Genomic DNA, 12,860 nt, shown 5'->3' on the forward strand with positions numbered 1-12,860 from the left:
AGATGGATGGTAAGGGCTGACATTTTCTCGCTGATACCCAAGTTCGATACACCCCCGAGTCCCCTGCCAAAAAGAGGAAGGTTTCATGTGACAGTGAAGAGGGCATAGCAGACGCAGGGCCATCAGAGGTACAAACCGCTGAGCCCGACATCGCGATGCATGAAGGATCTCCAAAACAGCCTGCAGCTACGACGGGACAGGTCAAGGTAAGCCGTATCTTCCATATTCCCACTCCGAGTTCTTAGTCTTTGCAGAATGGGGTTTCCAGGGTACTAGCGGAGTGGATGCCATGCCTCCGTGACCTTCTCGCTGACCTTCTGTTCGCGGAAGCTCATCCGAACATTCCCGGTCTGTGTGCATGCAGCGGCCCTTCAGTTGCACGATGCCGCGACTGCTTTCAAGGCACTGCATTCTGTGGGGCATGTATCTCGAAGGCCCATCGTCACGATCCTTTCCATTGGATCGATCTATGGAATGGCGAGTTCTTCGAGAAAGTCGACATGGGGATGCTTGGATATATTCTTTACCTTGGGCATCACGGGCAGCCCTGTCCGGACTTGGTTGACTGTCTGAAACCATCAAAATTTGTAGTCACGCACACTAATGGGATTCACGAGCTTGCGGTGCATTGGTGCCATTGCGCTGGAGCACCAGAGCGCATCTCGCAAATGTTGCATGCCGGATTATTCCCCGCCACTTTAGATCACCCGGAAAGTGCATTCACTGTGGTGCTGCTGAAGGAGTGGCACATGCATGCTCTAACGTCGAAGAAGGGGGTGTACGACTACATGTACACCATCAGACGCCTCACCAACAATTCCGCGCCGCACACTGTCAAGGTACACATGTGTATTGATGAATGTTGATAGTCGCTGACTGAACGTTGCAGAATCGATACAGAGAATTTAACATTGTTAGTCGAATTTGGCATTATATCACCATGATGAAGCATAGTGGCAACTTCCACGGGATGGCCCTTCTGAATTGCGACCCTCAATCTCTCACCGTGCCGTGCTTTACATGTCCATGGCCAGGCATGAATATGCGTCAAGATTGGAGGCAGACCCCAGCAGCGCTCGCCTGAGTCTAAATTTATTATTTATCGTGTGTCAAGTTCTCAAGTTCGTGCTAGATATATTCATACCTGTGAGCTCAGTGGCAATGGCAATCACGGCTTACAGAAGAAACGAAAACACGATGACCCGAACAACATTAGTTTGGGTTTGAGACAAGGGTATTTCGTGCATCCAGACAAGATGAGCGAGTACATGGACTCTATTGAGGCCGAACCGGCTGTGAGTACTCAGCCACTATGAGCAGGAGTGCTCTAATGGAAGATGTAGCCCGAGACTTGTAGTGGTTTTAAAGTTGCGCGAGCGCAATGCCCAGGCAAATTCTGCAACCTCGACGTGAGCGGCATCATTGCTGTCATATGCATACGCCATGGGTGTTTCCGACCGGTGGCCATGGTGGATTTACAAAAGGGAGAACAGTGCGTTTCAATGCAACATCTCATGCTCAGCGATTGACACAGCAGTAGGTTTGGCCACATGGACTTTGCCCTTGCAGGGGCTCTGGCAGGCCTCGAGGAACTGCAACATATTATATTCACCTACGACGTCGCCTGCATCTACAAGATCAACATCCTCAAACGCTTTGGTGCGCAGTTTCCTCAACTCATGCCCCTACTTGACCGGATACAGATGCTGCTACCGAAAATGCACATGCTTGCCCACAAAGAAGCGTGTCAGGTGCTGTATGCGCTCTGCTACATGTGGGGCACTGGACTTACGCACGGAGAGAGTGTCGAGCATCCATGGGCCGAGCACAACCAGGCTGGCCTCAGTACACGTGAGATGGGAGCGGGACATCGTCATGATGCTCTGAACGACATCCACAATTATTGGAATTGGCAAAAGGTGGAGAATGTCGGTGAGTTTCTCACCGTTGTAGTTTATATAATCATGCCGACTTAGTGACCCTAACGAACTGTAATAGGAGCATTTCTCGCACGCAAAGTCAACGAAGCATTCAAAGGCCAAGAAGAGAAGACTCAACTGTACGATGCATTGACCGAAGTTGCTGGTGCGGAGAAAGTGTCAACGTGGCAGCAGATGGATGTTGACCCGAAGCAGAAGGGGAAGCGGGTGGAGAGTGTGTACTTACTAAACGATGCTAAAGGTGAGTTATTTTCCCAGTGCTGTTGGGTGTGCTTAACATGTCTTAGTGCCTACCGCTGGGCGTGCTTATCAAGAGCTCGCGAAGATGGAGATCCAGCCGCGAGATGGACAAATGGATCTTGCAGTGGGCAAGGCACCATCAGGTGCTGCGCAGTTCCTGAAGACCGAGGCAGTACATCAGCCCTCTGTCTTACGATGTTATATGTCTCACGTTCACACAGGTTGGCACTGGAATCTCACCTAGCAAAGCACAAGGATGGCGACAACATTTCCGTTAGTGAATCGGCAAGTCTGGAAGCAGAACGGTGGGTGGGGCTTGCAACGTGATATAGATAAGTGGCATCACCAGCAAGCGGTGTTCATGCCAAAGGTTGAGTTGCCAGATGCAGAGGATGTGGAGGATGACGAAGATGATGAAATGCACAGAAGACCGGAATCTGAGGTGCTGGCACTCCCCTCCGACTTCAGCAGCAGCGAGCGTCAGACATTTGGATTAGAAATTCTTGCCACCTTCGAGAGACGCATCCGGATGGGGCAGGCATATGACCTACTCAGTGCCATCAAGGAATCACTATGGCATCAAGGCGCATTTCTCAGCGACAAGACTAAGCACGTGCAGGGACAGAAGGACAACACTCGAGCCCAGAGGATGATCCAGAGTGTGGCCAAGCACACACGAAGTCTCGCGCGGCGATACAACCACAATCGACAAAGGTTGATCGACCTCAGGATGGATGACGATGACTCGCCCTTACGCACGATCGACCTCAAGAAGGACCTAACTATCAAAAATATACGTGTTGCACACTCGCTCGGGGATAGCAAGGAAGTGCGTGTGTGGTTCTGGAATGTAGCTCCCCCTGGAGCGACAGCTCAAGATGTTGCAGCTTGGGCTGTCGAAGGTACGCTGATCTCTCTCAGATGATACAGTGCGAAATTCATTAACCGTTTGTGGCACCAACAGTGGAACGAGTTGAATGGTTCCGAGCTAGCGCTGAGAAAGCGTGTCACGACGAAGAGGTCAACAAACTGCACGAAGAGTTTCGATGAATGATACGTGCTTGGTGGTGTATGAACGAAGCATGGCGGACTGTGGGGGAGAAGGAGAACATCGAGAGAGGTGCTCAAGCCTATGCAAGGAAGAAGGCAAAGATGTTTGGAAGGATGGCTGCAGGGTGCGAGGGGACTTTTAGGAAATTGAGAAGGGATCCAGATGGGGAGAAACTTGACTATAGTCAGGTGCATTGTCGGCTGATGTCAGGATGTGCAAAGAGTGCTTACCTGTCCAACAAACCTCAAGGGGGATGCTACTGCCATGGGTAGTAAGAGCAAGTGCAGATGAAGCAGCGCAGCTGTGTGGACTTATACTAACACCGACATTCTTCTTCATGCGAGCATTGAACTATAATTTTACATATTTGTTTTCTTTCCTGTAGCTTTGAGATAATCCACCTTCTCTCAACTTTTGTGAGGGAAAGGTGGATCATCTATGTTGCTAAGACATGATCCAATGTACATAGAGTTGACTCAACAAGTGGATCATCCAGAGATGATCTTAGCTGAGATAATCCAAGTCAAGATAATCTTAATTGGACTTCGGATAATCTTGCACAGGATAATCCCACCTGAGGTACTCACACTGAAGATAATCTAGTCCACACTGGCGAGAGATAATCATTGGATGATCCTGCTTAAGATAATCTCAGACAAGATCATCATAAGATCATCCATATGGGACTGCTTAGTTAGGGGGAAGTTAATCCTTTTTCTGTGCTTATTAGCACTAAAGATTATCCTTGATAACTGACATCACTGCCTTCCGGCCCGTTGGATTACACAAGATATTCATATGGATAGCTCGTCTGTTCTATTGGTGAGTCTTGGTTATATGGATCAATCTAGTACTCACTTCAATCTCGCAGGATAGACAAAGTGAAGGTTGTGCAGAAAACGAAGCATCTGTGTCGCGTATTTGTGCTTACCGCAGCCTTTGAAGATGAAGATCCACGGCATGAAGCAGTCCTCAACATGCCCAATGTCCCTGGCGTTCAAGGCATACGACATTTCCTCATAGAGAAGAAAGTATTGTTCCTTGAGGAGGGTATTCTCGAGTTTCTGGTCCCGAGATTCAGGCGGCTGGATATGGACCTCCGAGAATTGATTACCAGCAACGTACTTCGAGATTAATATTGTTGCAACGGCTTCAATATCCTCCCATGAGGGTTTCGTACCTGCCCAGGCTTTGAGACTGGGAAACTTTGTGCGTCATTGGCTGATCTCTTGTCTCCAGCAGTCTAGCCATGAGATGATGCCAACATGCTGGATAACCTCGTACATTCGTCGAAAACCTGGTTTGCTTCCAATTTTGCTAGTCTCTTTCGGTCTGATCTCTGTCACCTGCTTCATTAGGCTCATCTCATCCTCCCAGGTCACTTTCAGCTGGATGAAGATTTTCCACAGTGCATCTGCGCACACCATCTTAAGGTGGAAGAGGCCCATCACAAAGATGACAAATTAGAACCGACGCCAAGGTTTGACTTCTTCTGCGCATGATTGCTGAAGACTTTGAACTCTCTCACAAGTTGACAGGTCACTGTGAACAAGTATGACATGGTTGCCAATGTCAACGTGCCCGGGTTTTTCTTGCGGATCACCAACTCCCCCTTGTCCAAAGAGATTCTCCAGTGTGTCGCAGTTTCCTTGAACAGTGGACTGATTTATATCCATTCCTTCTGCTGGCACTTGTTTTGATTTTAGAAGTGGAATCTGGTCGATTGTTTCGGGACGCGCTAAACAATCGACAAAGCCCCGAAAGTATTCTGGTCCATGGTGAACAAGGTCATAGAGAAATTTCCAATGATTGAATCGCTGACAGCGAGAAAGGCCTGATGCATGAGGAGTCTCGGGGTGGACGGTAAGAAGTTTAGTGAAGTCGACACCCCGCGGCAGCGTGAAATTAACGGGATTGATTTTTGATTTTTTCCAAAGCTCTTTCGCACACCGCAAGTCCTCTGTTGCTACTTCGTGGTCAAGATGCAGAAGAGTTCCCGATGTTAGGTGAAGTAAGGTGTCCTGTGGCTTCTCGACAGTCGGTACGAGGTGCTTCACATCGACGTCAAAATTGTCATATGCATACCTGGCAAGGAGTGTTTGGCCCAATCTTTGATCTCTAATGCTGATTCACGCGACAGACTTGACACTGCATCATCAATTGCAGACCTTGAGATAGATATTCCGATATGAGAGATGAGCTCGACAATGGTCTCCAGAGTATTGCAAGCATGCAGGAACATCTCAACCATACTCTGTAGTGCATTACAGCATTGGTGAGTGCTCTGCATCATAATGCTTATGCAGATAACCTTTTTCTATGGTCCCTGTTAGAACAATTTTGAAGGGCTGAACATATTCAATGCGCCATGGATAAGATCCCCTCTCGCCTTTCCTCTTCGACATGTGGATCGTGCGCGCTCTCTGGATTGTCCAGATCCTCGGGAATGTAAGGAATTGCATCATCGCGCCAATACTCGTCCTCACTGTCGCCATCATTGTCAGCAGGCAGCATGCTGTCATCGTGCATGGGCAGAATTTCGTCCTCATCATTGCTCCAGTGAATCTGTTCGATCTCGTCTTCATGGCCCCTCTGTTGCAACACTGTGGTAAGTCACTTATCTATGATACATGTTGCTGCTAACCTCGTTAACTTCAAGCTGTATCATCTCTTCCCATTCCATCTCATCTTCCCAATACTGATCTTCAGGATCTCCTGCAGAAATCTCGGGCACTCCATGTGGCGGAGACCCCAGTTCAGGTTCAGGTTCACACTCCCCAAATTCATTGTTCTCGCCTCCATGCTCCGCTCGACCTCTCTCTCTCGGGTTTCATCACCTTTCACGTCGCTTTGCGAGCGCAGGATTCGCATTCAAGAGTGCGCCGAAGAGGTTCCAAGTCAGTGGCGCCATTGTGAGCATCATCTTGGCCATCTCCTCGATGTCAAACCCTTCTAACTGAACTGGTGTAGCGTGTCGTGCGTTAAAGTGCAGGCCTACCTTTTTCTGCGTGAGCGCCACAATCTCGAGCATGTGCATCTTCATAGCAGCATTGTGTGTCCAATGCGTCATGGCAGTGCGGAGCCTTGGATTTGCACTGAAACCATCGAGGATGCTATCAGCATGACGGGTAAGTTCTTCCATTGCTACATGATTCACGAGTCCATCGCTCTGCAACAGACTCAGGATCAATTCTGTCACAGATGTTCCGCGATCATTGAGTTCTCGGAGAATGCGGACTTGGACGTCCTCCGACAGTGGCATGTGAAGGCTCGGTAGAGGTAAGGTTTACTACTCTAGCTTCAAACTAGCTATACCCTCGAACTCATGGCCACTGCGTGTTTGCCTACATGGCGTACATGCGGCAAGCACGACTTTGCTCGATAGTAGACTTGACGGGCATGAATTTATTGAAGTGGTCCTTTGACAACTTATGTACATGAATACAAGTTCTCTCGTGCCCGCTGCATTATGTGTCATTCCGGGGACAGACATTATGACTTCCGACTGCTTGGAGAGGCGACGCAAAAGTTTGGGAGACAGTGTTTCGAAAATGCGGATAATCAGGACCTAAGCTAGGGTTTAACCTGGGAGAAATGCGGGTAGCGCCCACTCGGAGTATCCTCGGATGACCAGTTTGGCCAGCTGTCCTATAGCATTCTCCTCCTTTCGTTCGGCTATCCTTTTCCGGCAATACTCTTTCAAACAGGTAAGTCGCATAAAACATATGTCACATGATCATCTAAAACATATGTTGGGATATAGGAGCGAGAATGCTATAGCGACGGATGATTTTAGGAGCATGGTATATGGTCTGCATCAAGGCATGCCCCCTGCATAGGGCCTGCAGCTCTTCACCCGATTTGGAAGCACACCTCAAGCCTTGCTTGAGAAATTCACTCTGTATCAATATTCTTCCCTCATGGTGACATATTTTTTGAATGAAACATTATTTAGAGATCTCTAGATGCAACTGGGAGCCAATTCGTGAGGTCAAACAGGTGGAACTCATCTGCAAGCCAACCCTCTCATCATGCTCGGAAAGTGCTGAATTTACTCAGCCTTTGCTTGAAACTCTTGCCCCCAGCCACATTCTTCCACTATAATGGGGGGCGAGGCCTTATCACACCGAACCTCAGATACAGTGCACCAAGCTCTATTCTAGAGCGTCGTGCGTGTATCAAGGTCGTGGTGTGTTAAGTCTCTGACTTCAACACACCGACGCGCGCTCGATACACGCAGAGCACATACAAATAGTATACAACAATTATGTAATACATGATGAGATTAGATAAGATTAGGGCACAAGTACCGCTTGGTACTTGTGCCCTGCAATACAACAGCAGCACGTTACACCCTCCCCCACCGGACACGTTCCACGGGACCATAGCACTGACTGCACCATCGAATGGATGATGCAGGCGGCAATGCAAGGCGGTACGGTAGGACGAGGCAAGGTGACAGGTGAAGGCGACAACAGACACGGCCAGAACACACAGGCGGGTTGTGGGCACATGGAGGGTACGCATCACGTCCCCAGCCGTGGCCCACAGTGGCACATCAATGGGGGGCATGCCAGCGTGAGCTAGTGGCTGCCCATGTCGTGGTCAGGGTCATCAGCCTCGGGGGTCGCTCCGGGGTTGGGGCCCAGCTGACTGCTGCCAGCAGGGGCGTTGCCAGCACCGGGTGTGGGTGGTTCGGGGTCTGGCGGCTGCATCGCCATGTCCTCGTCGACGAGTGATAACAACTCATGGGTCGGGGGTACCGGCCGAGTGCGTCCGTCACGAAGGTCTGCCGGGAAGTGTCCCTTGAATGGGGTCATGTCTTCGAGAACCCGTCCAAGGATGTAGTTGCGGTGTCGATGGTGGAACTCCTCGAGGAATCCAATCCGCATGGGATGGAACCCGCGGGCAGCGTACCATCGCGCAACATCGTATATGGACGAGTTTTGGGCGGATGAGTGGGGAAATGGGGCCAGCTCGTTGTTGTTTGCCACGGGGTAATGTCCGACCTGTAGATCCACACGTACAGCCCGGGGATGGAGAACAGCTCTGCAGTGTGCTCAATGAACACATTGTGGGCTGTCGCTGGTACACCGGGTGGGATGATGGGGGCCATGTGATGTGCAAGCCACATCGCCTCCAGGTCCTGGTGTAGTGGGGCCTCCGAGCGGTCATTGTTCAAGTGCCTGATGGCCCAGTGAATCTGTCTCAGGTTCTGTGCATACCACGCCACCCACTCGTCGAACGTTGACGAGCTGGTGGGGTTGGTCATCCGACGGGGAGGGGGAACCGTCGGCGGATGTATCACTCCGGAGCTGCCATGATGTCACCACGACATGAGTAGGTTCATCATGCCGTGGGACGCAGTCAAGCGTCCATCTTGCTGCATCTGCCGGATGAGGTCGGTCGCCCAGGTGCGCGCGCCATCGTCGCCACTGTGTGCCACATCAATGATGCGCTGCAAGTCGCGGACGTACCGAGGTACAAAGTTGTACCACTTGGTCGCCTTCCACGGTTGCGTGTTGACCAGGAGGGGGAACGAATCGAGCCAGTTGTGCGGGGCCGGCGAGACATCGTTATCGGTGTCTGACGGCCGCGGCACTGTCTTCCCTTTGCCATCGCTCCTCGATGCTCCTTGCCTGGGCAGGTTCATCGGGCCATGGTTCCTCTGACGCTGTTTGTTGAGCCGCTGGACCTCGACGTCATTGGGCTCATTGTCGCTGTCTGTGGACGGCTCCGACTCTGACTCGTCATTGTCGATGTGCTCGTAGGCCCGCTGCACGCGCGACTTTACAGGGGCAGGAGCGGGACCAACTGGAGGTCGCAGAACGTAGCCAGCCGGCAGTCCTGATGTAGGACCGGTCAGTGGTCCAGGGGCACCACTCCTTGGTGGTGGCCCTGGGGGCATGTGTCTCGGTGGCGGGGGCATTCCCGGAGTGTGGTGTGTGGCCGAGCTCGGCCTACTCGCTGCAGCGTAGGGCACGTATCGCTGTGCTCCCCCGGTCGAGTATCGCACCGAGGATCGACGTCGCGATCCGCTCGCATTCGATGGCGGTGAGTACCGGCGCGAGCTGCTGTTCGTTGATGGGGGGGAATACCTTTGCTCCCTCAGGGGAGGTAGGTATTCCAGTGGAGATGGTTGTCTCCGTGGAGCCCCACTCGGTTGCCCGCGATAGTCCAGGGGCAATCGAGGTCGGGAACTTGACGCGATCAGCCTGAGGAGGCGTTCATGCTTCCTTAGTAGGTCGTCGACCTGTCGTCGCTGTGTGGTTGCTTCTGTTTCTGCCACACCGAGTTGCGCTTGCAGCTCCATGTTGCGTTGCTGCATGGGAACATCATCACGTCCTCCCCCTTCTGAGGCTGTGTAGGTCTGGAAGTGCTCCCAGAACAGGTGCTGCTCAGCATTGAGTGCATCTGTGTGGGCTTCCTGACAGGGGGCCGTGTTGCGTGCCATCGCGATGTGTTGGAGGTAGCTGTAGCACACGGCACACGCCTCCGTGTGGTATAGCGTGAACTGGTGGGTCCCAAAAGAGACCCACCATTCCATCACTGCTGTGTTCCCAGCACCCGTGGGTGCTGTGGTTGTTGATGTAGTTGCGATCGCTGGGGCCGCCATCGATCGTATCGCGATCGGTGGCAATGGTGGTTGCTGTAGGGCCTGTGGCATCACCGCGGTTCTGAATTGGAGCTGTGGGGATGTCGACCTTGGTCGGCCTTGCTGTTGTGTGGCGGGGCGGCTTGTTGTCGCCTCATCGTCGTCGGTTTCCATAGGCAGGGTTGGTTGGGACATGGTGGTAGGAGTGTGAGAGTGGTGGCCTTGCCACACGTGTAGTTACATGGGCAAGTGCCGGTGTCTCACGTGGTCTGTCACGTGGACATGACGCATACATCCTTTGATGTTATACGCGTCCGGTCCTCCACTTATGGTTATTTTTTCTTTCATTTCACAGGTGGCGCGGTCTTGCACGGCAGCGCTCTCCAGTCCTTCACACCCATTAGTGTGAAGTACTCGTCGAGCGCGGCCAATTCCTTGCAGTGGGCGTATGGCTCCCATGTATGGTCACCTAGCATCCATCGCACATGGAATTCGATCTTATTGCCATCCCAGCGATGGCCTACAATTTCATCCACTAGTCATTCCGTTTCCGCATCGTCGCCAAAGTCGTAGTACGACTTTGCCTCACGGTGCGGAAACAACACGTCGTCATTGGACTCATGTCGTCGGAGTAGCGAAACATGGAATATAGGTAGGATATGCCGGTCCTTCAGTTCTTGCGGCAATTCTAATGTGTAGTTAGAGGTTGCCGCATGAACGTCGGTGATCTCGTATGGTCCAATAAATTTGGGCATCAGCTTCCTCGCACGACCCTTAGGTAGTGCGAGGTTCTGCGTGGATAGATACACCTTTGATCCAGTAGTAAACTCCAGCTCCTCCTGCCGTAGTTTATTGGCTTAGAACATTTGGTGTGTACAGCTCTTGATGATGGCGTCGTGCGCCATCTCGAGGTTGGCCAATGCTCATTGGGCAAATTCCTGCACACCCACGAATTTCGTGGTTCCATGCAGGCCTCCAATCATTCGCGGCAAGTATCCATAATTAAGTTCAAATGGGGCAAATCCTGTGGTTGCGCTCATGGCTGAGTTCAATGCGAACTCAACCATCGGGATCTGGTCTATCCAATCTAATTGATTGGGAGACACGATGGACCGTAGGATTTGGGATACCAATCGGATGGTCCACTCAGACAGCCCGTCAGTTTGCGGATGGAATGACGTCGACATGAGTAGCTTCACACCCAGGAGTCGATGTAGTTCACGCCAAAATTTCGACGTGAACTTCGAGTCCCGGTCCGAGACGATGGACTCGGGCATCCCATGTAGTCGCACAATTTCTCGGACATAGAGCTCAGCTATGTCCAAGGCCGTGCTCGTCATATTCACGAGGACCAGATGTACCATTGATGTAAGGCGGCATATGACTACCCATAGGTAGTCATATCCCTTTGATCGCGGAAATGGACCGACGAAGTCCATTGCTATCGAATTCCACAGAAACCATGGAATCGGCAAGGAATGAAGTAATCCTGCTTGCAGGTGATTGCGAGGCTTTGCCGTTTGGCAGGCCCCGCACATCACGCAGAATTTTTCGATATCGCGTCCGATCCTAGGCCACCAGAACCACCGTCGGATGTATTCCGACATCTTCTGTGGGCCGTAGTGTCCTATGGTCGTGTGCCCTCTATCGATGATGATCTCAGTCATCATTCGATGATGGTACAGAACCCTCGGGATGCAGATAACTTCTTCATCCTGGCAGTTTTTAGTATATATTGTCTTGTCCCGGATTACGAAGGCGCTGAATTCCGTTAGGGATTCAACGACCTTCCTAAATAATGGGTCCTTGCCGTAGCCCTTTTGGACGGCGGCCACGAATGGGGTATCCTGTTCCAAGTGGGCCTTCAGTGGAGGTCCGTTGGTGCGTGATTTGGCAATCGTCGGATCCTCGTCCTTTGCACCTGTGGTTGGTGTTACTAGGGGCAGGTGGGAGGCCATTTCGCTGGCCTCCTGATCCCTTGACTCCTGCACCTCCTTGGGCAGCTGTGCTGAGTGCTGGATTGTTCCGGTGCGCAGCTCAGCAATACGGTTGGATAGTAGGTCATCCCACTCAGGGTCTAGACGAGCGTCTGCATTCGCATAGTCCTGGATGGGTGCGAATTCATCCGCATTGTTGTTCTCGTAGTACCTAGATAGACAGTCCGCGACCTTATTGGTCGCGCCTTCTATGTACTGGATTTTGTATTGGAATCGAGACATGTACTCATTCCAATGAATCTGTCGATTCATTGGATTGGTTACGCCTTCGAAATACTTCAATGTCTGATGGTCGGTCGCGATCATTATTGGTCGGCCAAGTAGTTTGTCCTCCCATTTGAGGAGAGCTTCCAGTATCGTGAGTGCCTCGTGCTCATAGGTCTTATAAGCATGTTGCGCACTCGTGAATTTCTTCGACAGGAAGCCAGCCAGGCGACAGGTTCGCCAGTCTGGTCCCTGTCCATACATCGCTCCAACACTGTATAGTGACACATCAGATATCACCCAGATGGGTTCTGGTTGACGTGGGTCAATTGGCTTCAGGATGGGTGCCTTGCACGCCAAAGCTTTGATCATTTCAAAGCATTTGGTGTGCATTGGGCACCACACGAATGCTCGGTCATTGTGAGCCATGTCCGACAATGGCGAGGTGTACGCCGTTACATCGGGCATGAAGTGTCCTAGGTAGTTCACGAGCCCTAGGAAGCGTTGTACTTCTTTGTAAGATCGGGGTATTCGCCATTCGCGAATACGGCTCATCTTGTCTGAGTCTGCGTGGAGTCCTTGGTCATCGATTAGATGACCTAGGCAGTCCATGCTCCATGAATATAGGTCGCACTTCGTCTCGCTAAGGTAGAGCTTTGCCTCCCTCAGCTTACAGAATACGATTTCCAGGTGGCGTTCGTGCTCTTCGATTGTATCGGAGAACACGAATATGTCGTCAAGGTATATGTGAATGTATCGTCCGATGCAGTCACGGAATATCAACGTCATGAGGCTTTGGAATGTCGCTGGGGCATTGCAATCACCTTGTTGCA

At 51.4% G+C, this 12,860-nt stretch overlaps 7 protein-coding genes across 7 annotated transcripts; 2 read left to right on the plus strand and 5 right to left on the minus strand.

The window, feature by feature from the left end:
* Positions 1–1,466: 1,466 nt before the first annotated feature.
* Positions 1,467–2,458, plus strand: SCP_1100470 (hypothetical protein; the record flags this gene model as incomplete). The annotated part of the gene is made up of 5 exons (XM_027762484.1): positions 1,467–1,492; positions 1,541–1,932; positions 1,999–2,181; positions 2,228–2,352; positions 2,402–2,458. The coding sequence occupies 5 exons, from the start codon at positions 1,467–1,469 to the stop codon at positions 2,456–2,458; spliced, it is 783 nt and encodes a 260-aa protein (XP_027618285.1).
* Positions 2,459–2,541: 83 nt separating this feature from the next.
* Positions 2,542–3,230, plus strand: SCP_1100480 (hypothetical protein; the record flags this gene model as incomplete). The annotated part of the gene is made up of 2 exons (XM_027762485.1): positions 2,542–3,082; positions 3,145–3,230. The coding sequence occupies 2 exons, from the start codon at positions 2,542–2,544 to the stop codon at positions 3,228–3,230; spliced, it is 627 nt and encodes a 208-aa protein (XP_027618286.1).
* A 2,359-nt stretch (positions 3,231–5,589) lies between these two features.
* SCP_1100490 (hypothetical protein) lies at positions 5,590–5,914 on the minus strand (the record flags this gene model as incomplete). The annotated part of the gene is made up of 2 exons (XM_027762486.1): positions 5,590–5,823; positions 5,876–5,914. The coding sequence occupies 2 exons, from the start codon at positions 5,912–5,914 to the stop codon at positions 5,590–5,592; spliced, it is 273 nt and encodes a 90-aa protein (XP_027618287.1).
* Positions 5,915–6,064: 150 nt separating this feature from the next.
* Positions 6,065–6,301, minus strand: SCP_1100500 (hypothetical protein; the record flags this gene model as incomplete). Its single annotated transcript, XM_027762487.1, has 1 exon — positions 6,065–6,301. One exon carries the CDS (start codon positions 6,299–6,301, stop codon positions 6,065–6,067), a length of 237 nt encoding a protein of 78 aa, XP_027618288.1.
* A 1,513-nt stretch (positions 6,302–7,814) lies between these two features.
* Positions 7,815–8,123, minus strand: SCP_1100510 (hypothetical protein; the record flags this gene model as incomplete). Its single annotated transcript, XM_027762488.1, has 1 exon — positions 7,815–8,123. One exon carries the CDS (start codon positions 8,121–8,123, stop codon positions 7,815–7,817), a length of 309 nt encoding a protein of 102 aa, XP_027618289.1.
* Positions 8,124–8,557: 434 nt separating this feature from the next.
* Positions 8,558–10,021, minus strand: SCP_1100520 (hypothetical protein; the record flags this gene model as incomplete). Its single annotated transcript, XM_027762489.1, has 1 exon — positions 8,558–10,021. The coding sequence occupies one exon, from the start codon at positions 10,019–10,021 to the stop codon at positions 8,558–8,560; it is 1,464 nt and encodes a 487-aa protein (XP_027618290.1).
* Positions 10,022–10,749: 728 nt separating this feature from the next.
* SCP_1100530 (hypothetical protein) lies at positions 10,750–12,816 on the minus strand (the record flags this gene model as incomplete). Its single annotated transcript, XM_027762490.1, has 1 exon — positions 10,750–12,816. One exon carries the CDS (start codon positions 12,814–12,816, stop codon positions 10,750–10,752), a length of 2,067 nt encoding a protein of 688 aa, XP_027618291.1.
* Between the last annotated feature and the right edge of the window lie 44 nt (positions 12,817–12,860).

This window comes from Sparassis crispa (assembly GCF_003851025.1).
Source record: "Sparassis crispa DNA, contig_000011F, whole genome shotgun sequence".
In the NCBI taxonomy this organism is placed as follows: domain Eukaryota; kingdom Fungi; phylum Basidiomycota; class Agaricomycetes; order Polyporales; family Sparassidaceae; genus Sparassis; species Sparassis crispa.